Here is a 26,016-nt window from a genome sequence, read left to right as displayed (position 1 = left end):
AACAAAGGTCCATTGAACATACGTGCTATCAGGAAGAAAAACATGGCGATGGCCGGACACCTTGCTTTGCAACATGTGATGCGCAAAATTTGTAATTCAGGAGTCAGGCCTACGCTGCGAGCACGCTCGTCTGCTTCTGGCGCAGAGGGTACAGTGACGTCACAGTTGCGAACTGTAATTGTAAGGATAGTGGGCAGACGCAAAATCTAGCTGGATTTGTCTTTACCCACTGTATCCCTCCATCAGAACGAGCAAAAGTATCGTCTGCTCATCTTGCCGGAGGGAAGTCGTTCGGGCGCCGAACGCCGGCGTCGTCTGCTAGTGGTATAGCAGTTACTGTCTTATCTTTTCTACAACTTTCCGAAACCCATCGGTTCTTTGCGAACGAGGGCCTAGACTTCGAGAAAGGGTAGAGAAAATAACTCAAAAGGTTATTTTTTGTGTCGACGAATAAGTACCGGATGTGCTGCAATGAACGAGGCAATCACGGCCTAGACGTCGTCTGCTCCCCTCCGTCACCACCGCCGAAGAGCAGACAACTGCTGCGGGGCGGAGCTTCGTTGCGTTCGTCGCACACGTGATCACTCTCTCACCAATGTGCGAAGAAATGCGCTTTGATGAATTTTCATTCTTTATAGGACAAATGCTTTGCTTGCTTTCCCAGACACCGATCACACGTGATTGCCAAAACTACCTAAACAACAAGACATGAACATTACTTCATTGTTGGGGAATCCCCGGGCTGCACTAAGCAGAAATTATTCTGAAGCATGGCGAGAGTACGCGTCAGTGTGGCAGATGCGGGCATGAAGGCGTCGCAGCGAGCCAGCATTGCACTCGTGCTGCGGCGCAACGTAATCAACCTATTGAACGTTACTTTGTGAATAAGACTTAATGACACAATTTTTGATACTTTCAGTAAATACCGCTTAGAATTACGTCTTGATATTCATAACTTATCAGAACGCGTTAGGTACTCTTCACGTAAAGGCTGTCTACAAAAAATGTTAATATAGCTGCGTTTACTCTTTCAACACGCAGCCAGAAATAGCGGCCACGTGACCTGGAGCCGATTATATGTCGCCAATGTTTCTCATAGCCACACGCTGGGGTTGGCGAAGCACAGGTCACGGGCTAAGTTCTACACGTTGTTAAAGCCTGAAACACACGTGAGCGAAAATCCCGTCGCATCGCGCCGTCAAGCACGCCAAGCACGGCACGGCATTAGTGGTTCCCATGGTTACGCCGCATGGCGACGCGACGCGATTCTTGCTCATATGTGTCTCATGCTTAAGGTTTGCTATCCCGTCGTCGCTGCAATCGGGCACAGTCCTTTACAAAAATTCATGCCAAGGAATTGATTGTCACGAGCCTCAATCGAATGCTTAATCGAATGCTCACGCAGTGGCAGAGCCGCATTTACATATCGTCATCGCGGGGATCGCAAGCCTCGATGACAAAATCATGGAAATCACATTGTTGACAGCGTCAACAATGTGGTCTCCACTACTTTGTCATCAAGTTTTGCGAAGGTAAGACCGGAATAAAACGTCCGGTATATCCTTAAAATTACGCTGTGACGCGAAGAACCGTCTTGGTCAGTGGTGTTGTGTGCGAGCATGCTTGAGTCCCACTAGTGCAGGTAAGGCTGGTGATAAGTGAAAAGCAATTCATACCCAACATCGTTGTACGGCGGACGAAACTGACCACCGCCATTCAGGGTGAACAAAAACTCGTCTACAATATCTCTTATCGAGTTTCTCCAACCCTCCAGGGTCGGCAGATTCATTTAATTATCGTAATTTTCACTTCCCTTCTCCCTTTCCTCCGTTTACTCTGAGGCCTTCAAGCCAGAAGGCGGCATCGAATAAACGTTTTTACATACATACAAAAGCGTGGCGAGCACTCAGAAACAAAAAAGACTCGAGGTACACCTAAGCACTTCTTATGAGTTGTGAATGCGAAAGCATGCATGTCGTTCTTCCGCTTCCTTATTTCGTCTGCGGCGTACTGGCGTTGACGGCCTAGAGCGCGCTCTTCTCGCCGCGTGAAAACGTTTCCTTTTACCGGCGCGCTGGCGGCGCAGACACGCAGTGCCATAGGGTGGCGGTCATTGAAAGCGACGAGCCGCGGCTTATGGGGAGCCTCGTTCCTTGAAACTATGACGCGCGCCAGCCAATGGTACCGAGGCCGAAATTCATCAGATTTCGGCTTCACTGCGGTCTATTGGGAGCGGGGAAACTATGTGCCGCTTGGCTAGGCTTTTCGCGCGGCTTCAAAGCTAGGAGCCACCAGATCGCGGCTTCACTTGGAGAAAAGAGTTTAGGTGCCGTTTGGCGGCGGCTTCAAAGCTGATGACGTCGGCTCGCTTCATAAGTCCAGCTAATGCTCTCGCATTAAAAAAAAAAAAGAAACAAAAAAAAAAAAAAACACAAAAAACACACTTTTCTATTTATTTTTTTAATTAAAAAAAAGAGAAGTTATCTTTTCCGCTGGAAGTAGCACAGCACCCCCTTGTTTTAGAAGAGGAAGAGAGGAGCACGAGAGGAAATTTAGAGAAGAACACTGGGAAAGGAATTTATGTACGGCAGAATAACACTGTGTAGGTCAGCCATTAAAGGGCAACTCCGCTTCATTTTTGATATTTAGAAAACTATGTAGCCCTCTTCAGTATCATATAGGAAGACCCCATGTCAAATATTACGATCTAATTCCGTCTATATATTTAATAAACTGGCCAGCAAACTTTCAAGTGAGCCAAGTCGCCGAAATCTGCCAACTTTAGCGTGCGACGTGAGGCTCAATCGTCAGCGCAGTCAATGCAACGGAGTTGAAGCGGCGAACGTTGAACTTCTACGTCAGAGGCATGACGACGTCATTCTCACATTTTGTTTGTTTTTACTTCTCAGAGCGAAATTGAACGATGGCGACATGAGTTTCTCCTCCCGGTGTAGGCTCAACGGCGTCCACGTGATCACCATACCGCGGATCGGCTAGTTTGCGTTGCCCTGCGCGCTTCTCGGTCTGTTTCTCTACTCTCCCTCTCCTTTTCGTCTCTCCCCTGCCCCTTTCCCCCGGGCAATCACCGCCCACGCCATGCGAAGCGACTTGCCCGCGTCGCGTGCCCTCTACCTCGCCCCCACGAACGTCACAAGACCACGTGGTTCGACGTGACGTGGCCACGACTCTGACGATACGAGACCAATGTTGCCTGACACAACAGAAGTTTCGGTTTCGGTATCAGCTGATGTTTAAATTAAGATTACACAAATAATATTCCACATTTCGCAAATCCGAAGACGTAGAGCTGTTTAGTAGTGCTTTGTGAAATGAAATCACATGTGAGCGTACATTTTTCGACATTGAGCGGAGTTGCCCTTTAAGGCTATCTCTGGTACACTCTGCATTTCGGGACAAAGATGCTGCGAATGCATGCACTCGGCAAAGTCAGCGAGTTTCAAAGGGGATGAGTTTGTCGCTCCTACTTTGCCTTGCAGGTGGCAAGCTAGACCGCTTTATGGAGATGGCCAAGAAATCCGGTGCCACCGTGTTCATGCTCTCGTTCCCGGCCAAGATGCAAAGAGAGATGGGCCAGTTCCTGTCGTCGACTGCCGCAGCCGATCTGATCAGGGATTACGCCACTAAAGGGATCCGAGGCTACGGCTTCGCGCGCGTGGATGTCACCGTTAGAGAGCGGGACTTTGCCTCTGACTACGCAGGAGCACTCGAGGTAATAAGGTCCAAACAAAACAAAAAAAGTATAGTAGTCCTAAGAACACAGTGAAAAAGGGACTAGCGGAGGCGTCAGTTTCTAGCTGCCGGTGGAGCATACATTTTTGACGCGCCTCAAGAACGACCAATCCGGTGCCCTGTTTTCGCCCCATGGTGTTACTTCGCGAAGAAGCAACTATAGGCGCACGGGAGCGCTCGTTGCACTATAAGTCTTTCTTCAGATCCACGCATGCTTTTGCTTTTTGTCGTAAACACCATTTCTACTGAAAGAAAGTGGCAGCTTCCAGTTCCTTCAATTTGAAGTAAAATCTGTTCCGCTTACGGGGAAAAGTATTGCAATGGTCTGCCATTTGAAGCCTCCAATTACTGCGGGGAGCGACCGCCGATCTTGCAGGAGACTCGGGAGCTTGCGGCGTGCAATCTTGGTAGACTTTAGCGCGGCTGTGCGCCAGCGGTGACTCCTCCCTTCGCATGCGCGCCCTCATGCGTCCTGCAAGCCCTTTAGATTATTTTGTAGACGAGACCCCTACTCCATCAATAAGAAATTGATGGCGAAAGGAAAAAAAAAATAATCCAATGCTCTACGTCATCTTAAAACGCCCTCGCACGACTAAATTTTGGTAGTTGGATTATGGGTTGTTTGCAAGGGTGACCGTAAATTTACCGAAGTCTTGGACGCCAAGAAACGTCACCGAGAGGAGCCGAAAGACCTAACTTGTACTTCTGAAAAGAAAGGTGTCTTCGGCTGAAACCGGAAAGACATGCTTGCAATGACAAACCTACAAGTACAACTCCGGTCAATATCTCTAAATTTGGGATTACAGCTTTTATCAGCTCAGTCAATGTCTCTGAATTACAATGTATACTTTTTGGTCAAAAGGGAGACTGGTTCAGTGTCAAACTAGATTGAATAAGAGGTAGATGAGTTCAGAAGAAGAGAGATTGACCATATCGCTTCCAACGAATTATGAAATATATAGCATTACTATTCCTGTACATTAACTAGATCAGTTCAGAAGAAGAGTGATTGACCATATCGCTTCCAACGAATTATGAATCATATACCATTACTATTTCTGTACATTAACTAGTGGCCTTTCTTTGAGCTTCAAAAGATATCATTGGACATGCTACCCACGAAGCTAGAATGCCGCGCAGTACCAGTGCATAGGTATTCGCTCTTTCGTCAGTGGGCGCTGTCATACTTGCGGTGCACTTGGTGTGCCTAAAAGAAATCATGACAATTCCACTGTGAAATATTCCACATTTAAGCGGATCAGTCCAACAGCAACGTGCGCGATTGGATTGTAAAGACTGCTCAATTTTGGTCTCTACATTAGACATGAAGGTGTTGAAAATTTGTTCGAGCACATAAGACTGAGGCATCCGTTTCAAGTTGTAACTTAGAATTCCAAACTCTACTTTTCCTCTCACTCGGTAGCCCCGTCGCGTCAGAAATATATTTGGTGCTTAAAAACGACAAGCAGCCAGGAAGAAGGAAACTCTTCTTCATTTATTTCCTTTTCGAGAAAGAGTGAAACCGCCTTCTTTTCTGTGGGATGTAACTCAGAGCCGCTTACTAGTGGGGAAAAGTGAGAAGAGGGCAAGAGGGAATGGAGGGATGGAAACTGGGAGCCTGTTTTCAGCCCGGCAGAAGACTGTGTAGGGAGATATCTAAGAATCGACTATTTGTTTTGTGCAAAATTATATTAAAAATACAAAAAAACAACAACAACAACAACAACAACTATGAAATAAAAAAATGGGCAGTCAAGATCGGTATGCGTTTGGGTAGTTTCATGAAAATAAACAATGATAATATGCCAAAAGTTTCTTGGAGTGCGGAAATAGTGACATTTGCTAACAAGAGCGTTTCTTCTTAGTATGTGTAGGATTGCGAGACGTATATAATTCCATCTTTACATATCACAGAAATAAGCTACTCAAAGGAGTATTAGGCTACCACGACCCCTTTTCCGTAATAAGTAATGAACTATAAATAAGAGTCAGTAAAAACACACGTCTCGCGCCTCTATTTTTGCTTTCAGCTACTAAATATCGCCATGAAATCAGCAGTACCGATGTCCGGCGTCTCTTTCATCGGCATGCTACTGAGGCCTAGCAGTGCCGGAAAATCCAGTGATCTTCATCTTTCCACAGCCATTATCAGGTAGGCTGCGCACGAATAAAAATATTACACACCACGGGTGTAGATAATTAAATGAGCCCGGATAGATCATCTTCTGAAAAATGAACAGACTTACTCGATATTAAAGTGCTGGAATACGTATCATTCAAATAATTTCGAGCCTTGCCCGTGTTCTCCTTCCAACATTGAGTAGGTAGTGTGCTTTTAAAAAATCTGGTATTGGTTCAAAATAGATTTGTTCTAGTATAATAGGTTGCATCGGAATTGTTGTTTGCCTCTAGCTCTGTTCCAGAAAAAAAAAAAAAAAAAAAAAACTGCTCGTAGACAATTTTAATGTTCCTTGTAACAAGGACATAAAATACCTACAATTATCGAGAGCTACGAGCCAATAAAAACAATATTATTAAGATGTTCGTAAATTAAAATAAAAAACTATAAACGGCGAGGAAATCTTTAGAAATTTATGAAGAGTTATAAAATACCTCTGAAATATCTATCGTAACAATATGAATGAATGGAAGTTTTTCTGACAATTTTTCGAAAGTGCCACACTAGCCGCTGTGGGCAAATATTATACCGCAATGAAGAGCTACGGTTTAATATGAAGGAAAAAAAAAACAAAAAAAAAAAACAAGCAACAATCGTGTCTTTCACAAATGAATTGTATGAATGGGCAGACAAGATTGAATTAATCACGTCAGGCGTCATATTGCCGCGTGCGTGAGCGAGAAGGGACGCCTCTCCGTACATTTAGAAGTTACGTGTTTTTTCGTACCCCGAGTGTAAAAGATAAGGAAGCAAGAATGACCTTGCCTAGTAAGTCTCGCGCAAGTTTACTCGCGAACATTTTAGGACATATACTCGAGATTACTAGTGTAGTGCATTGATGCCGAGCGCGGCTTTGCCGACTCATTCAGATGCTCTAAACGGCGATGCACCTTCATTGTCGCGCTAGCCAGCTGCTACGCCGACGCACCGTCGCTTGCTGCTGCCTCCGTCGACGCTCGCCGCTGCTTTTTCGGCTTTTTTTCTTTCTTTTGCTTCTGAAATAAGCTCTTGGATTTAATCTTTATTTTCAGTTCATTTTTTATCGTCTCGTCGCCTTCATCCGCTACAATATCACGCTTATTATTATAACAGTAGAGGCAACTTTATGAGTAACATGATAATGATCCTAAACACAGTTTTATACGCAACTTGATAATGTACACAAATTAGGAGCACTCGCTTTCTCTACATCCCGACAGTATTAGTCTAAAGAATTCTAATCTAAAGCTTTGTATTTAGTATTTAAATTAAAACAACTCTGGAACATTAAAGCACAGTTTATTATTACAAATAAATAAAATAAAAAAGGGCTTTAAGCTTGACCTCTGACACTAAACACTCCTCATGCGCTAAAAGTTTATTAAACCATCAACGTTGCTTTGTATACATTGACAGTCAATTAGAGCTATTGTAACACTTTACAAAGGGCAACATTTTACACCAACAGAATAGATTTGTGACTTTTGCAATTTCTTTTATCAAAGCTCACCAATAAAAAAATAATAATATCAATGTGTTTTCAGGTAAAAATAAAGCACTAATTAGTTGAATACTAAAAACAAAACTATACCGAGCAATTTTTTAGCAATACATCTTAAATGGTGCTAAATTACTGCCTGAATTAAAACGAAAGTTTTATATTATTTGGAATTACTAGGCAATACTCAATGGATGATTATAGCAATAGCGGGCTAGTCAAGGATTCTGTCCAGCATTCAGGCACGTAGCCAGGATTTTGTTTCGGTGGGTGCCCGTCCATGACAAAATGCTCTATGGGGTGGAGGGAGAGAGGAGGCCCCAGCAAAATGGAAGATTTCGATTGGAGGGAGGCCCGGGCCCTATTGCCCCCCCCCCCCTTCTCTGGATACATGCCTGCCAGCACTCATAGAACTACCTCAAGTGACGCTTTTCACGAAAGCAAAAATACAATATCTTTCAAACATTAGGTGTCATGAAAAAAAAGAATCCAGATGATTTTTTTTTTGCAATAAATCTAGGTACAAAGTAATCCCATGTGATCGCCCAAGATTTCGTAATTAGCGCTGTTGGCACTACTCCTTTGATACCAGCCTTAATGATTGTCAGAGTACTGGGGTTCTACAAATAAGAGACTCGAATAGTATAACGCTGCATGATTAATAGCCTTCTCATACAAGTAGATGCACGAAAACCGGGCATCTTAGCCGTATTAAAACTAGGGATGACAAAGCACTATTTAACACGAACCGGTAATGGCACACCCCTACAATACGGACGTTACTGCCAACTTTGATTGAAAAATATCTTTGAACTAATTGTTTTGCAGGAACGTGGACATGTTTATTGTGATTTCCCACACGTTAATTCCGGATTCAAGCGAGTGCAAAGTGAAACCCATCAGTTCTTGGACCAGTGAGCACCTCAACGACGATACACTTTTACCTCTGGTAAGTGTTACGCTAATAGAGTTTACGGGCGTTTTACACTTAAATTATCTGTGCTAAGTCAAAAAGACAAAAAAGAAACATTCTTATGCGGCTATTATAAAATAAAACCGAACGTAGTAATAAGTACAAAAAAAAAAATACAAACTTTATAACTCAGATTACTTCGATGAACACTAATATTTAATATTCATTCTGAGAGTGAGCCATCAAAATGCCCTTAAAGGAGCTGTGCAACGATTTTAACGTTGAAAGAATTGTCATTTTCTGCTTTTGATATTGTTCACTGTGTCACAAATGGCAGAAAACACAGCTCCTTTCATCGAAATGTTACGATTTCGCCGCGTAAGAGCGAGGCAAAACTTAGAGTATTTCCCGACCTGCAGCCACAAGCGGCGGCCATGAGAAACAAGCGGCGTGACGTCACTTGGGTAGTTGTAAAAAAGATAGCAAGTTGCGCGAATACCTGCTCGATAAAAGGTAACTTTTCTATAAATCTTGTCGTTACAACATATATATAAATGCGTCAAAACCCTGGTATCATCGACAAAACTTTTATTATATGTAGTTTTAGTGGCGCCATCTATCCTAGGTCCACAGAACCGCGAACAGCCGCCAGAAGCCGGAGGGGGAGGGGGACAGCGCCGGGCGGGCAAGGACGGGAATGGCCGGACCCGGATGGGCGCGTGGTCACGCGGTCGCGAGCGGATGAGATTGAGTTCTCGCTGCTCACTGATGGCTCTAAAGAGAGAACTTTTCTGGAACCCCGCGCCTACTCAAGTGACGTCACTGCGCACGTGACCCGGAAGACGACGTACGAGATGAGAGGCGGCAAAAACGTGGATCTTTTTCATTTTTTAAAATAAAAAAACTAGGGTATCCAGGCAAAATCTGTTTTCTGTAGTTCACTGCAGAAGTGTCAGGCATCAACTTCCACAATTATTTAAGCAAAGCCCTGAAATTGTTGCACAGCGAGATGCCTGGAAGTCAGTTTGAGCAATTTTTAACACTTCACTATCTTAAATCGCCAGAATGTTTCTCCCCAAAATACGTAAATAAATCGGATCGGAACGCAACACGGAGGTGCAAGAGTAAGTGACATCTAAAAAAAATGCGGGATGGGCTTGTCGTTATCTTCTTTTACGCTTCGTGATTTGTTCCGCGACGTTCCTATCGACCAATTCCGCGATCTCGTTTGGCTGCGGAGAGGTAAGAAGCACGGTATACTGTCTACGCGCCCTGCGCTGCTTAAATGGGCGATGCAACAATTTTTGTATTTTGCGCAAATACCGCTTAGAACGGATCCCTGATGTTAATGACCTGTGAAATACCCGTTCGTTTTTCCACACACGCAATCGAAGTCGCAGAAAAAAATAAAGAAAAACGAGCAGAGTTCCCCCGCTCAACTCGCAGCCAGAACAAGCGGCTACGTGGTCTGGAGCCGATTATATGCCGCCAATGTTGATCATAGCCATGGGCTGGGGTTGGCAAGGCGCAGGAAACGCGCTGAGTTCCAGACATTGTTATGGTTCGCCTGTTGTCGTCATTGCAGCGACTGGACACAAGACACTACCCAAATTCTTCTCGAGCTCTATAGATTATCACGAGCCCAAATCGAGTGCCCACGCAATGCTCGCGTCCAATCTATGAGCAGCATTCAAATATTAAACGTTTAGTTATTCCATTAAACGTTTAGTTTCCCCAGTTATTTTTGCCTCCTCAATCGTCTTTCGTGACATTTTGGTGGAGGTGCGGGGTGCCGCATGCCCGTGCAGCGTTCCCCTCCAAGGGCCCGCAGTGCAAGTCCGATTCCCGGCTCGGTGGAAATTCCACTCAACGCGGAACCTGAAACTCGAACCAGCCGCCGCACCAAGGGAGAGCATCCTGAGTAAGGTTTGCTGCTGGACAAGCCCAAGCCGAAGAAGACGACGATGGCCAACCAGTCGCAAACCCCCGCCGCTCCTCCCGTCATCTACATGCCCGTCGCACCGCCGACAGCTGCCCCCTTCCAAGGTGAACTCTACGAAGACGTTGAAGACTGGATTGACCAGATTGAACGCGTTGCCCGCCACAATGGCTGGATCTACGAGCAGCGCCTGTACAACGTCTACTTTTCGCTTGAGGGGACCGCCAAGCACTGGTACGAGAACCATGAGTCCTCTTTGATGTCGTGGGACATTTTCAAGACCGACCTGCAGGCTACATTCGTCAATCACCACCGCCGAGAGAGAGCCGAGGACCTACTGCGAACCAGGACCCAGGGCCCCAACGAGAGCGTCACTCTGCGCCTGAGCGTCCGCGCCGACCCTCGGGCTACAGAAGAGAAGAAGCTACGAATCCTCATGCGCGGGGTGAGAGACGACGTCTTCGGAGGCCCCGTCCGCAACCCGCCGGCAGCCGTCGACGCCTTCGTCACCGAGGCAACAAACATCGAGCGCGCCCTCCAAGCGCGCGCTTCCCACTACCAGCGGCAGCCAAGCATCACTGTAGCCTCGCTGCTTAGCGGCGGAAACGCTCCTGGTACGAACATCCGCGAAATTATCCGGGAGGTCGTCCGGGAGGAACTGCGAAGGTTGCTGCCAACCACCAGCCGTCCGCCAACCCTTTCCATCGCCGAGGCTGTCCGAGAAGAAGTGCATCGGGCGCTCCAACCAGAGGTTCCCGTCACCACGCCGGAGGAACCGACGTTGAGCTACGCCGCCAGACCGACGACTTCCCGCCAAGCCACGGCGCCGCCCCGAAGAAACGCCCCAACGCCGCAGTGCCCCCGACGACTGGAAGATCAGGCGTACGTTCACCCAGAGCGACCTGCGCCGAGGAAGGCAGACGTGAGGACGGCCGACCGACGCCCGCTGTGTTACCACTGCGGGGAAGCTGACCATGTGTACCGCCGATGCCCATACCGACGACTCGGTCTGCACGGATTCCACCCAAACGACCCGCGCCCCCGGTATGGTGAACACCCTCGGGAGATCGACGAGTACCTGCAACGACCTCAGTCCCCCGAGCCTGCGTCCCGCCGATAGTTCCGATCGCCTTCGCCACGACGTCCAGCTTCGCCGATGCACCGACCCCGCCGTGAAAGCCTGTCGCCCCTCGCTCATCGCCGGGGAAACTAGGCGCGGCAACCCCTGGAGGTGGACTTGCCGAAGACGACCGACGCAAAGCGCCTCCAAGAACGACGGAGCGCTCCCACTCTCCCAACGCTACACATCACAACGACGCTCCTGCATCGGTGTCGAACAACCTAAACATTGTTATCGACGGCCTCGACGCATCGGCACTCGTGGACACCGGAGCAGACTACTCAGTCTTGAGTGGGAGGCTCTCCCGCCGCCTTCAAAAAGTCACGACGCCGTGGGATGGACCTCAAATACGTACCGCCGGAGGGCACCTCATCACACCAGTCGGGAGGTGCACTGCTCGCTTCGAGATCCATGGTGAGACGTGCCCTGTGAAGTTCGTCGTTCTGCAAGACTGTTCGAGGGGCGTTATCCTCGGAATGGACTTCCTGTGCGAGTATGACGCCGTCATCGACCTCGCGGCAAACCAGTTGACGCTGCGAAAGCCTGTCCTGCCGCCGGCGGAGACCAACACGACGTCATCCGCTATCCGAGTTATCGCCGACCATGCGAGCCTACCGCCGCGGTCGAGTGTTTTCGTCACCGTTATAACTAGGGTGTGTATTTTCCGGTGTTTATTTGTGAGAAAAATCGGCGAATGTTTTTCGGTGTTTATTTATTTTCAAAATACCGGTGTATTTCGGTGGAACGTCTCACTACGAGGCTAAAATCGGTGATTATCGGTGGAAAAAATTGCGATGGATCACAAACAGAGAGTTCCAATTTTATTCGCATATTTCATACACTTCTTCTCTAGGAAGCATCTAATTCTCACACTTGGTTATTATAGTAGATGCAAGCATACCTCGAGAGGCTTGCATCCGTCATGGTAGCACGTTCCTTGCGGTTCACAACCCACAATTATGAAAAGGCACGCTCCTGTACGACACGGACGTTGGCAGTGTCTTCCAGGAACCTCAGCAACCTCTGAATACATGGTTTGCACCGACATCACTTGGCCAGACACAATGGGGAAAGGGCACGTGGGAGCCTACCCTCCACTGCGTTAATTTTTCCACAAAAGGGGCCCATAGGAGACACAATGGGGAAAAAGGCGAATGAGAGCTTAGCTTCCACTGCGTTCACTAAACGCTTTTGACCCCTAGAAAGGAGGGCGGACTGACGCCACGTGCAAGCCATGTATAAACACTGGAAGAATGCAGGATCCACGAGATAACACGTTTGACGAACCTCTACGGGGAAAGGGTTTCGCTAGGTCGGAATCATGCCACGACCGGTGTTTTTCGGTTTTAACCAGAACGAAAAAATCCAACCACCGGTGTTTTTCGGTTTTAACCGATTTTGTATTTTCGTCACCGACGGATGTTTATCGGTGTTTTTCGGTTAATACCGGAATACACACACCCTAGTTATAACCGACACAGCCATGCACGGTGAAGCTCTTCTGGAAGGCAGCGTCTAACTGCTCCTCCAAAAAGGAATTGGTGTTGCACGAGGCGCAACGGATCTCCAAGAAGGACGTACAACTGTTCTTGTGACCAACTTTCGAGAGGAGCCGCAGCACCTAACGAAGGGTACCACCGTGAGCCACGTCGAAGAGCGTCAGGCGTCAGCCGTGGTCACCGCAATCTCCGAGGAAACCTCGTCGCCACAGCAGAAGAGCACGACGCCGCCTTGGCTCGACATCGACCCCGAGCTCCCAGCTCCGAAGCGTCGGCAACTGGTTGATCTCCTTGCCGAATACAGTGACTGTTTTGCCACGACACCGAAAGTTCGCCAAACACCAATGCCAAAACATCACATTATTACCGACGACGACGCACTCCCTTTTCCACCAGTTGCCGTATCGAGTCTCCTTAAAGGAAAGGAAAGTGATTCAAGATCAAGTCCAGGAGATGCTGGACGACGACATCATCCAACCCTCAAGAAGTCCATGGGCGTCCCCAGTCGTCCTTGTAAATTAGAAGGACGGAACCCTGCGGTTCTGCGTGGACTATCGTCGACTGAACGCTGTGACGAAGAAGGACGTTTATCCGCTCCCCCGCATCGACGATACGTTAGACCGACTGCGCCACTCCCGATATTTTTCGTCAATGGACCTGAAGAGTGGTTACTGGCAGATTAAAGTCGACGAACGTGACCGGGAGAAAACTGCTTTCGTCACTCCCAACGGACTGTACGAATTCAAAGTGATGCCGTTCGGACTTTGTACAGCACCAGCCACGTTCCAGCGCGTCATGGGCACCGTGCTGGCAGGTCTGAAATGGCAGAGCTGCCTCGTCTACCTGGACGATGTCGTGATATTTTCACGAGATTTCGACGAACACCTCAGACGACTTCGAGGCGTGCTTCAAGCCATCAAGACCGCCGGCCTATCACTCAAGCCAACAAAGTGTCGGTTCGCCTATGGGGAACTAAAGTTCCTTGGATACGTCGTGAACAACAAAGGTGTTCTACCTGACCCCGAGAAGACCCGCGCCGTAGCTGCATTTACGCCGCCGGCTGACAGGAAGGCCGTGAGAAGATTTCTCAAACTCTGTGCCTACTGCAGGCGCTTTGTTCGAGACTTCGCCGAGCTGTCCGCACTGCTGACACACCTCACGAAGGACGCCGTAAAGCTCGAGTGGACAGAAGAACACCAGAGGTCATTCGACGAGCTGAAACGAAGACTCCAGACGCCCCCGATTCTTGGCCATTTCGACCAGTCTGCTAAAACCGAGATCCACACCGTCGCCAGTAACACCGGGCTGGGTGCGGTACTAGTCCAAATGCAGGACGGTGCAGAGCAAATCATCGCATACGCAAGTCGGACGCTGTCTAGCGCGGAGAGGAACAGTTCAACTACTGAAAAGGAGTGCCTCGCTGTCGTCTGGGCAATAACAAAGTTTCACCCATATTTGTATGGAAGTCCTTTTCCCGTGGTCACAGACCACCACTCGCTCTGCTGGCTGGCGAATTTGAAAGACCCCTCCGGACGCCTCGCCCGATGGAGCCTCCGACTGCAGGAGTTCGACATGACCGTGGTGTACAAGTCCGGCCGGAAGCACAATGACGCCGACTGCCTGTCAAGGGCCCCAGTCGAGGACGCTCCTGGCTGCACCAAAGAGGACGACGATGAGTGCTCCCTCCGCGCTCTGGATGTCAGCGACATGGCAGCACTCCTACGAGACGACCCTGAGCTGCGAGCACTCATCGAGCACCTAGAGGGACAAGGAAGCGCTGTTCCCCGCGGTTTTGTACGAGCACTGCGGTTTTGTACGAACACGAATGTTCTACGCGTCGAACCTTCTATTACGATTATTCCAGAAGCCCCCGCGTGTACATAAGGGGCTTCGCGTGGCGAGCCAGAGTCAGTCTCGTCCCTGCGCTCGATCCTGCGGTTTCGCCGACATCGACGCCCGCGACGCTCTGCTGTTTTCTCCTGTTTCCTTTTTTTTTATTTTGTTTTGAGCACAAGTTCGCCCCATTAAACGTTTAGTTTCTTCAGTTATTTTTGCCTCCTCAATCGTCTTTCGTGACAATATAATCTCTGTAGAGGAAGGTATTTTTGGACAATATATTGATGTCGAAGGTTCGTTTAAAGGTAGTTTTATCTTAGCCATTTTGTTTTAATTTCTATTAACAAAGCAAATATTATTTAACGCTGACTGGTTTGCAAACTGCTGTTTGTAATCGATAAAAAAGAATAGGGAAATAAACAATCAGACAACATGCGCGTGACCTTCTAATGACATTTACTAAACCAACGAACGAAACTCGTTTTTTTTTAAGACTAAACTATTCTCCCTTTGCAGAGTGCCGCTTTGAACGTCATTAAAAAGGAAAAGGACGAGAACACAACATTCGCGTTATCGTTTTCCTTGGGCGTCCTGGAGTTCCAAGTGGCAGAGTCAAGCTTGGGCGGAATTGACGGTGTTTGGAATATCGCCTGCTCCCACTGCCTCCTGGAATCGTATGAGCTGGTATGCATCTATATAATTCAATCACTATTTTGATTTTAAGAATTTTATGGAACCCTGAAGAGCTTCCATTGAATTCTTGTAGCAGTATTCAATTTGTTCAAAAGAAAATTTGTCCATATGATGTGAGCGGTCAGTGAAAGTAGGCATGGTAAATTTGGACAGCCATTAGTTTAGGAAATGGTGATGGCATAGCTCACTTCAAGTGTGTATATAGAATTTTCACAAAGAAGGGGCTAGACACGTCGTCACGATATTTGAGATAAAATATTCTAAACTAAAAACATAAAACATTCACTTGATAAAAAAGAAGGTCAACTTCAAGATGAGTTGAAAGTCTAGGAATAACGAGCTTAAAGTGTAAATATTGCGAAACCGCCTTTAATATATAACCAGGTATGTCGGGGTAACAGGCATATGCAGTTATTGCCGATTGTACGAGGTTCAACAATATAGCAAGCATTTTCCAGGTATGCCGGGACCCATTAACCCGTGGACGAGTTGGGACAGATGACCTCATTACTTATGACTTCAGCAAGAAAAGAAGAAGGTGGCGCTCCTACGAGACCGCTGAGAGTATTAGGAAGAAGGTGAGGCGAATGTAGCTGTATTTCACTACGTCCTATGACAGATCGGACCTGGATGTACTCAATTACGAAGCGACTTTGCTGCTCAAGCAAACAAATTTATCCGAAAAAAAAAAACAGTAAAAAAAGTAAATTTGACAGAACACCTGACCATTACCACGTTTGGTCGATTTCTGCCACCATACTAATGATCCAACCGAATCAGGAGTTTTGCGCCAAAAGCGGGAATAATCGGCCTCGAAACTCAAAACACCTCCAGACAAAAGCAGTGGGTAGGTGGGTCTGACATCAATTTCTGCCACAAGGACAAAATTTTATCTTGCTGCTTGGTAATGAGAAAACAAGATGGAAAGAGCGTTTGCTGATGTCACATCCTGTCCGAGTTGCAAATGGCATCCACCACGTCCTTTCCCGCTGTGTCGCTTTCAGCAAGAATGTTAATCAGAGCTGTGAAAATGTTTATGATTCTTAATAACCAGAGACACCTTAACTGCTAAGGTACCGTCTGTCAGGACGTGAGTGGAATAAAGCTTAAGCTCAATAACATACACACGTTGTTTCTGTACAGCAGTGGTTCTCAACCATTGATATTTCGAGGACTTCTTGTGGATCTGCGAAGATGGTGGAGGACCCCGTTTGTGTTGAGGGGAAGGGAAAGGTATATGTTAATTATGATAATGAGTTAATAAGTGGATCTAACTAAGGGCTAGTGTGAAGTAGACTTCTTTCGTTAACGTACACACCAGAAAACTCACCCGGACCTCGAAACGTTTCTTCTCAATCTGGAAAAAAAATACAACTTTTATTGTCGGGCTTGACTGATGAGGCAGGGCTTCGCGGACTTCTAGAATGCCTTTGCGGACCCCAAAGAGTCCGCGGACCCCAATTTGAGAACCGCTTCTGTTCAGCATTCTCGTGTCACCGAGCAAACGACTTGCATTCTTTCTGCAACGCGAACAGTTATCTACTTTTGTATCGCGTAGCCGTAAAGTGCCCGCTGCAAGAAGACGCGACTTGCTCCGCCGAAATGTTTGTTCAGGGTGTTTTGTTTTATTAATTACATATTTTTTAAACACAAAAGGCATAAAAACTACACTTATGCGGTTAATACGAGTGAGTTATATACGCCAGGGGGACACTATGTGAGTGGCTAATCTTTGCGATAAGTCGGCTAATTAATTAATATTCGTTAATTAACTTTTTAATTGGTGAAAATAGACCTATGATTCCAATTAGAAACTTGCTGAGCCCCATAGAAAACCGCTAACTCAATTTTTTTTGTGAACGACTTGAAGCTCATGGGACACTCGGGGGCGCGCCAAAGTTACCACTCGTGAAGCAGGCGCAAAGTCAGCAGCGGCGGAACGTGATAATAATCTAATGATCCGCATTCCGCCGCTGCTGGCTTTGCGCCTGCTTCACGAGTGGTAACGTGGGACACTCTGGGGCGCGCCCCAGAGTGTCCCACGAGCTTCAAGTCGTTCACAAAAGAGTTGAGTTAGCGGTTTTTTATAGGGCTCAGCAAGTTTAAATTTGGAAACATATGTCTATTTTCACTAATCAAAAATTAATGAGTGATTTTTAATTAATTAGCCGACTTATTGAAAAAATAAGCCACCCATACAATGTCCACCTGGCTGTATAACTCACTCGCACAAACCGCATACGTAACTTTCATGGCTTTTCTTAAGAACAAGTCTGTAAAGAGTAATAATAAAAAAAAAACAAAAAAACTTGTATATAGGAGCTACAGAGGTTGTTAAAGGCAGCTACAAGCAAGCAGAATTGGATGAACGATACGCGCGAGCGGGAAGTATACCATGGAGAGTTGTATTTGCGGAACTCCGAGATGCTGTAGCGTGAAGTCTCGTAGAATTCTCGAAGATACGAAAGGCCGTTGCCGGCTGGCGAACACAATTGTAAATCGCGCATTTTCTAGTTTTGTTTCTTTGGCAAGCGACTTTGTTTGCTGTATGCGTATCTTCCGCCAGCGATTGGCCACGAACCCGAACCTAAATATTCACCAATAGAACAATTGTTACCAAGCGCCAGTCGACTATAGTCCAGGGCGTGTGTTTCGAACGCCCGGCCTCCAGCGAAAGTTCCTTGCCTTCGGTCATTCTTTGGCTGCGCGTGCGAGGTGCACGAGATGCTGAAAGCTTGATTGATTGATTGATTGGTGTTTAATGGCGCAGCAGCGACCAAGGCTATAATGCGCCAACAAACAGGACTATTGCTGAAATCAAGGTGAAAGAGAAGAAAGAGCTATAGTAGGGGGGGGGGGGGGGCTCGTAATTTAATAAAACAATGATCATGAAAGTACAAGCGCATAAGATGTGGCAATGAATACGACGAAATATTAAAATTATGGCTGGTCCAGGAGTCTTATATCCTTAAGAAAGTTGAAAACACACTTGTGTGGAATCAGCGGCTCATCACTGAGTAAAAAGGCGAGATGTAATGGTGTATGCTCTTGGTAAACCTTAGCAAAGTGTCTGTGGCGTTCTTGGTCATACAAAGGGCATACAAGTAAGATATGTAGGATGCTTAACAGAATGTGGCAGTGTTCACACTCTGGAGCATCCTCCCTACGCAAAAGATGCCCATAGGTAAGACGGGTATGACCAATTCGCAGTCGGCACAAAACTACCTCATAAAAACGCTCGCGGTGTCGTGCAGTCTCCCAATCCTGAAGTAGTGGTTTTACTCCGTGCAACTTATTGTTTACTTCTCGGTCCCATTCCTCTTGCCACTTGCGTCTTATGGAAAATTTCAGAACATGTCTATAATCTCTGTAAGGTATTTTCCACAAGTCGATTTCTCGATCCTTAGCAGTACTTGCTGTTCTCTCAGCATCCTCATTTCCGGCAATTCCGACATGTGAAGGAACCCAGCATAATATTATTTTCTTCCGTTTTGTGGCTGAAATTAGCCTGTTCCGTATTTCTATTACAAGTGAATTGCGATCATCTCCCACTCTTGCGAGAGCTCGTACAGCACTAAGTGAGTCGGTGTAAACAATTGACTTGTGACGCTTTTGTTTGAGGATCTTATCTGTGGCGAGGAGTAAGCCATAAGCTCTGCCGTAAGGCTACAGGCACTGTCATTTATTCTCCGGACAAGCTGCATCTCAGGCCCGATCACTGCGCAGCCCACAGAGGAATCAGTTTTACTACCATGTAGAAACTTGTAAAGCCATGATACTGGTCTTGGAGTTCAAGGAATTTTTGCCTCAGGACATCACGAGGAGTGTCTTTTTTGTTGTATTTTGTTAGCTCCAGTTCGCAATGAATGGGAACTAGATCCCAAGGGGCTGCCGAACTCATGCACTGTACAACTGGAGGCAACACGTCCAGTCCTTCAGACTCCACAGAATTGCGAACCCTCATGGCAAGAGGTGGAACAACTGAAGGCTTGTTACTGAAAGTTCGCTCATAGCGTATTTGTTCCATGCAGTGTAAGGTTGGATGGTTAGGAACCGATCTAATTCGCATAAAATACGTGAAGTCCAGTTCATATCTTCTTTTCTCCAGAGAGAGCTCGTTTGCTTCTGGATATAGGCTGAGGACAGGAGATGTGCGAAAATCCCCGGTAGCAAGCCGCAGCCCCTAATGATGAACAGGGTCCAGCAATTTGAGAACCGATGTCCGGGCAGAGCCATACACAATAAAACCGTAATCAAGTCGGGATCGAACGACCGACCAATAGATACGTAAGAGACAAAGACGGTCAGCACCCCAGGTCACATGCGACATGACCTTAAGTATATTAAGTGACTTAAAACACTTCATCTTCAGGCTCTTGACATGTGGAACAAGAGTCAATTTGGAATCAAATATAAGACCTAAAAACTTGTGTTCAGTTTTCTATGGGATAGGAACATCATACGTAGTCAAAGAAGGTTCGTGCAAAACTCAACGGCGACGAGAGAAACTCACACAGACGGTCGTCTCAGGAGAAAATTTAAAACCGTTGACATCAGCCCATTTGACCAAGTTGTTGATTGTGAGCTGGAGCCGACGTTCACATATGGATGGATTACAAGACAATACTGAAATCTGCAGATCATCAACGTACAGTAAGTACTGAACACATGGAGCTATTGCGCGGACAATTGAATTCATCTTCACAATAAAAAAAAGTGACGCTAAGTACACTACCTTGAGGAACTCCATTTTGCTGCAAAAATTCTCTAGAAAAAGTTGTCCCAAGCTTCACGCGAAAAGTCCGGTTTTGGAGATAACTCTGAATGGCACTTAACATTAGGCCCTGCACACCAAGGCTAAACAGATCCTGCAGTATGTCATGGCGCCAGGCTGTATCAAATGCCTTTTCCAAGTCAAAAAAGACAGAGACACAATGCTGCTTATTTACAAATGCCTCTCGCACTACAGTCTGAAAGCGAACTAGATGGTCGACCGTGGATCGTCCTGAACGAAAACCACATTGGTGCCTGTCAAGAAGATTATTTATCTCCAAATAAAACATCAGCCTTCTCTTAATCATTCTTTCTAATGTCTTCGAAAGACAGCTAGTCAGTGCTATAGGCCTGAAGCTGGAGGCGCAGGCAGGATCTTTTCCTGGCTTTAAAAGGGGGATAATGACGGCAGCCTTCCAGGACAGTGAAAAAAGACCCTCGACGCAAACTCGGTTGAAAAGATACAAGATGAGCTCTAGAGTAGATGGATGAAGGTGCTGAAGCATTTGGGAGTGAATACGGTCCGGTCCAGGGGCAGTCTGTCTGGACGAATCAAGAGCCAAGTGCAGTTCGTGCAGCATGAAAAGAGAGTAATAGGGCTCTTGCAAACCACCGGTCGTGGGCACAATCTTTTTTTCTGCATGTAGCTTATGCCGGTTAAATGATTGCGTATAGTGTTCGGAACTAGAATCAAATTCGAAGTGCTCACCAAGAACGTCAGCCTGTTCATCAAGGCTCGCAGGACATATTCCATTTCGGCACAAGAGTGGGACAAAGAAAGCGCCGTAGGAACCCTCAATATTATGCACGCGGTCCCAAACTTCCTTTGTAGATGCACTGCTATTAATTGAAGAGGCATATACTCTAAAGCTTTGCCGCTTGGCTTGCCTTCGAATCAACCTTGACTGTGCCCTTTTTCTTTTAAAACCAATCAGATTACTTGGAGTAGGGTAACGCCTAAAGATAACCCATGCACGATTCTGTTCCTTTTTTGCCTGGCGGCAGTCTTTATTCCACCACGCCTTTGGCCTTTTTGGAAGATGCGACGACGTCATGGGAATGGCGAGGATTGCGGCCTGTAATATGTGTCGAGTGATATGCAGAGTGACATCAACGATGGAAGGGTCATCAAGTGATGAACAAGCTAAAACTGAAGAGTCTATAAATGTTGCCCAGTCAGCCTCTCAAACTTCCAACGAGATGTAGGCGTTTGAAGACCAGCAGGAGGACTGTTAAACTCTAAAATAATTGGAAAGTGGTCGCTACCATATGGGTTTGGGATGACCCTCCATGAAAACAGTGAGTATAGTGAAGGATGGCAGATAGTGAGGTCGATGGAAGTAAAAGTCCTGTTCGCTGAACTAATGTGTGTGGCTTCTTTAGTGTTAAGTAAGCACAATCCCGTGGAAAGAAGAAAACGTTCAACAAGTGCTCCTCTAGCATCCCGTCTGCCACTCCCCCACAATCAATTGTGTGCAGTAAAATCTCCTAAAATTAAGTATGGAGCCGGGAGCTGATTAACAAGATACTCTAGATCTTCTTACTGCAGCTGGTGTCCCGGTGATATGTACACTGAACAAACAGTAATCACCCGGTCTAGCAGTATCCGGGCAGCCACAGCCTCGAGCGTGGTGTATAGGGCCACTTCGGCAGATGGGGTCGTGCGCTGGGCAACTACAGCAGCATTACCAGACGCCACAGAGGAGTGCAACCTACCTTTTCTAAACACTTGATAATGGCGCAGTACATTTGATCTAGTTTCTTCAAGATAAGTCTCCTGATTGCAGACAGAAGGCAACACGGCGGTGTTCGTCTAATAAAAAAGTGACATCTTCATAATTACAAAAAAGCCCGCGGCAATTCCACTGCATAAATGCGAATTTAGCCATTATTCTAATACAAAGTTAAAAGCTTAGTAAATCAGTACAAGTAGTAAGGTACAAGTAAAAGTAAAAGTAAAAACGTCAACTCTGCCGCGCAGGGCAAAAATAATGTACAACATCACTTTGGAGGGATTTCAGGTTTTTTGCTTTTGTGTTTATTTTTAGAAGTCTGCCTCTCCATGTCGTCTTGCTCAGACGCATGAGTGGAGACTTCTGTTACCTCATCCATAGCCTCTGCTTCCTAGAGCGAGGCCTTTGCTGCAGGTTTGGGCAGGCTCAGAGAATGGTGCGCCATGCCCCGTCCACGACCAAACCCCGCCAAAGGGGCATTGAAGGTGCTGGGCGGGGTGTCGCCCGAGTTCACCCGTTCCTGCCCCTTTGGCGCTGGAGGAGAGGCACGAGGGCCATGCCGCTCCTTCGAAGATGCTCTCTCCAGGGAGTGTGGGCGAGAGTGTCGACCCTTCTCCCTGGAAGGAGGTCGCGGAGGAGGGACGGTTGCGGCAGCCACCGGCCCATCCTGGGATTGGGAAACAGCCTGAGTAGATACAGGCTGTTGCCCTGTTGGAGCGCGAGGGTTCGCACTCTGGCTGGGAGGGTCCGTAGACCGCCGAGCCGACATTGCATGCCCCGAGAGCTGAATTTTCAGCTGGGGCGTGGGGGACTGCCATGGCTTCCCATAGCCCAGAAAGGACGTCTGGGTTGCCACTGCCACTTTCAGTGGTGCAGGTCCCCTCTGCACCACCTGCGCATAGCCACCCTTGCGCAAAAACGCAAAGCGACGGCGCGCTTCCGGGTAAGAGAGGTTTTCTTTGAGTTTCAAGGTTAGCACTTCTTTCTCTTCTTTCCATGTCTTGCATGATCGAGAGTATGCTGGGTGTGGATCACTACAGTTCACGCAGTGGGCTTCATTGGAGCGAGACTCTGCAGAATGGTTATTTTTCCCACACTTGGCACAAGTGGCCTTACCACGGCAGTTCTGAGAGCCGCGGCCAAACCGCTGGCATTCAAAACACATTCGAGGATTAGGCACATAAGGCCTAACCCTGAACTGGAGATAGCCAGCCCTAACAGTCTCGGGAAGTGCGGTGGATTCAAAGGTTAAGACTATGTGTTTAGTTTTCAGTTCTTGACCGTCCGACGCATGGAGATGCGCCTCGAAGCTACAACTCCTTGGTCAGAGAGCCCTTCAAGTATTTCAGTGTCAGAAGTCTCGATCAGGTCATCCTCAGAGATAACGCCCTGAATCGTATTGAGTGTACGATGGGGTGAAACGGTCACTTTGTGATCAGACACAGAGTTCAACGCAAGGAGTGCTGTACTATGCTGTCTGGATTCAATTTCCACGAGGACACATGAGGGCATCTTTTTAGCTTTAAAGTTCTTACCGACCACACTTTCTAGCACTTTCGCAACTAAAAAGGGGGACATCTTGGAAAGTCGGGTTCATCTTCGGAGTGCATAACCAAAAATTTGGGGAACGCAGGAGGAGATGGGGTCGTGTCTTTTCTAGGGACTTCGTTGCGGACCCTTTTCAGGGCCCGATCAGAGGAAGATTTAGCTTGAGAACCCATAAAGATGAGAAAAGGATTCAGTGCCCGGGTGCACCGCCCACCACGGAGCCCAACAAGGGTAATGTGCCATAGCAAGAAAGGCTTGGCTGACTCAATTACTCTACGAGTGCTGCCCGGCCACTATACACTAGCGTGGTTGCAGGGACAGGACCTGTTTCCACTCAAGGTTGGCCCTTGCCGCCTAAGAAGGTGAAAAAGGAAGGAAGAGAGTGTAGAAGAAAAGAGAAAGAGGTGGAAGGAAAAGTGAAAGAAGGAAGAGGAGGGTAGAAGAGGCGACTGACTGAATCATCCTGGTCGGGCCAAGCCAGGACACCCGTCTACGAGAGGCAGGGGCCGAAGCGGTGTATTGCCTCGCCTGAGAGACCCCGAAGGGTCCAAACATACCCTGGGCTCAGCTCAACCACCAGGGTCCCCTTTTCCCCGGACACGGGTTAAGCCACGTACAGCCAGACGTGGGTGGGCGAACCCACATGGCTCGGGGTTCGTAGTGACGCCACTTACCAAGCACCTACTAAAGCAGGTGCCTCCTGCGTGCGGGTATGGTGGCCCACGCGGCTGGGGTCCGTGGTGACGCTACTCACCAAGCACCTAGCCCCTAAGGTGCAGGCGCCCCCCGCGGAGCTCGGGGTCCGTGGAGACGCCACTCTCCAAACACATGCTTTCACAGGTGCCCCCTGCGGGGGATGCTGAAAGTGTTGTCGAAGGTAAAAAGTTCGCGTTGGAGGCGCGACCAGCAGAAGGTCCTCCCTGCCGTTCTCAGCTTGTCAGTGACTATGATGACGCAGTGCGAAATTTCAGTCCACGCGCCGAATTCTTCCGTGACTTGCGCGGCACCGTTAGAAAACCGCAAGAAACCTATCCAAATGAGAACATTGAAAATAGTATACTTTCATGTTTAAAAATCGACAGCGAAAATTACGTTTCTGACTCTGTATATTCTCGTGGACGTGCCTTTGTTTCCTTGCCCTTAAATGAGCGATACGCCGTTTGTGAAATTTCAACCCAATATGGCTTCTTGTTCCTTGTAATTGAAGTCCGAAAAAAAAAAAAGACAAATTAGCACAAGGCAAAGAGAGGAAATGACGCTTATCCCTTATTTTTATTGCTTTTTAACTTGACCTTTCTTTGAATTTCTGTTTCTATCGGCGTTGTCTCATTATGTCATCCTAATTAAAAGGGGTCAGCCAACAACGGCTTTTGTTCTCATTTAAATGAGTTTAGTTTGGCTTCAAGTATCCCCTTTATGAGAAGCAAACTGTCTTATATAATTTATCCAAGAAACCTATCGGAACTCCAACATAGTAGTGTATAAGTAATACATACTATAGATTGTTATATCCACCTAACATTTTCTGGTATGCTGGTTGGACACATTCATATATTTGTTTTTACCAGGGAAAATAAAAGCCGTGAAATAAATTAGCATGGACCTTTATCTTGAAATTCGTATAACACATTGAATGCAGTATTTAAGGAGCAATCATGTAAAGTTATTTAGAAGACGTTAAACAGCATTTGACGCAGTTAAGAATATGGTTTCTTTATTTCCTCACTAGAACTCCAGGAAAATATGACATCACGTGACTTAACTTCACATTTGATGTCATGTCACGAGACGTCACAGTATCACGTGACCTAATGTCATGGGACGTCAATTTTTCTGATAATCTTAGCGGGAAAATACACGTGACGCGATGTAATCTTTTTACGTTACCATGCCGTTGTGGTGTTACGAGTTGTCATGACGTCTTGTGACATCAATTTTATCGCTCAATTTAGCGAAAAATTGCATGGAACAATGGACGGACGGATAGAAGGACATATCTATCAAATAGGGGGCTCCGTTATGGTTAATTCAAGGGGTCATTTTTCTGCAAAATATTTTGCCAAATCTTCGGCAAGGGCGTTCGCGGGGATAAAGGCCGGCGGATGCTCGCCGTTTAGGTGGCGCTTTTCAGGCGTGTGCCGGCAAGTTGCCTGCACAAAGTTTGCTTGAGCTCCAAGAGGTCCGAAAGCTTGTCTGCCAGACTGTATTTGGTATCTTCATATTCGAATTGGGAAATGAAACCAATCAAAACAATGCTCGCTAATAGCGGGTTCGAGTCGCAAACGAAGCCATCAATACAAACTCCCTTTTGTGCTCCGTTAAAAAAAACAAGGCAAAAACAACAAAGGTAGGCTAATTATAATTTTTAATGAAGCCAATCATTTTCGAAGAGTTCGCCCAGCTTCCGCAAGTCCAGTTTGCTCTGGACTTGGCATGTAATTACACCGCTGTAAAAAAGAAATGAATGAATTGTGATAAAGCTCGACACTTGAACAGGCATTACAATATTAATGGGTGTGAGAGCAATGAAAAAAAGTAAGGATTAAAAAACAAAAC

The 26,016-nt window shown here is 46.9% G+C and overlaps 1 protein-coding gene across 1 annotated transcript in view; it reads left to right on the top strand.

Moving 5' to 3' along the window:
• LOC115325764 overlaps positions 1–15,999 on the top strand; it is a 47,268-nt gene extending 31,269 nt beyond the window's left edge. The window contains exons 6-10 of the mRNA XM_042291418.1: positions 3,498–3,730; positions 5,781–5,902; positions 8,235–8,355; positions 15,230–15,397; positions 15,865–15,999. Of these exons, the coding sequence (XP_042147352.1) occupies positions 3,498–3,730; positions 5,781–5,902; positions 8,235–8,355; positions 15,230–15,397; positions 15,865–15,999 (779 nt within the window). The remainder of the gene's footprint in view (positions 1–3,497; positions 3,731–5,780; positions 5,903–8,234; positions 8,356–15,229; positions 15,398–15,864) is intronic.
• Positions 16,000–26,016: the final 10,017 nt, after the last annotated feature.

This window comes from Ixodes scapularis, unplaced genomic scaffold (assembly GCF_016920785.2).
Source record: "Ixodes scapularis isolate PalLabHiFi unplaced genomic scaffold, ASM1692078v2 PGA_scaffold2__306_contigs__length_199485367, whole genome shotgun sequence".
In the NCBI taxonomy this organism is placed as follows: Eukaryota; Metazoa; Arthropoda; class Arachnida; order Ixodida; family Ixodidae; genus Ixodes; species Ixodes scapularis.
This window is presented reverse-complemented; position numbering and strand designations above follow the sequence as displayed.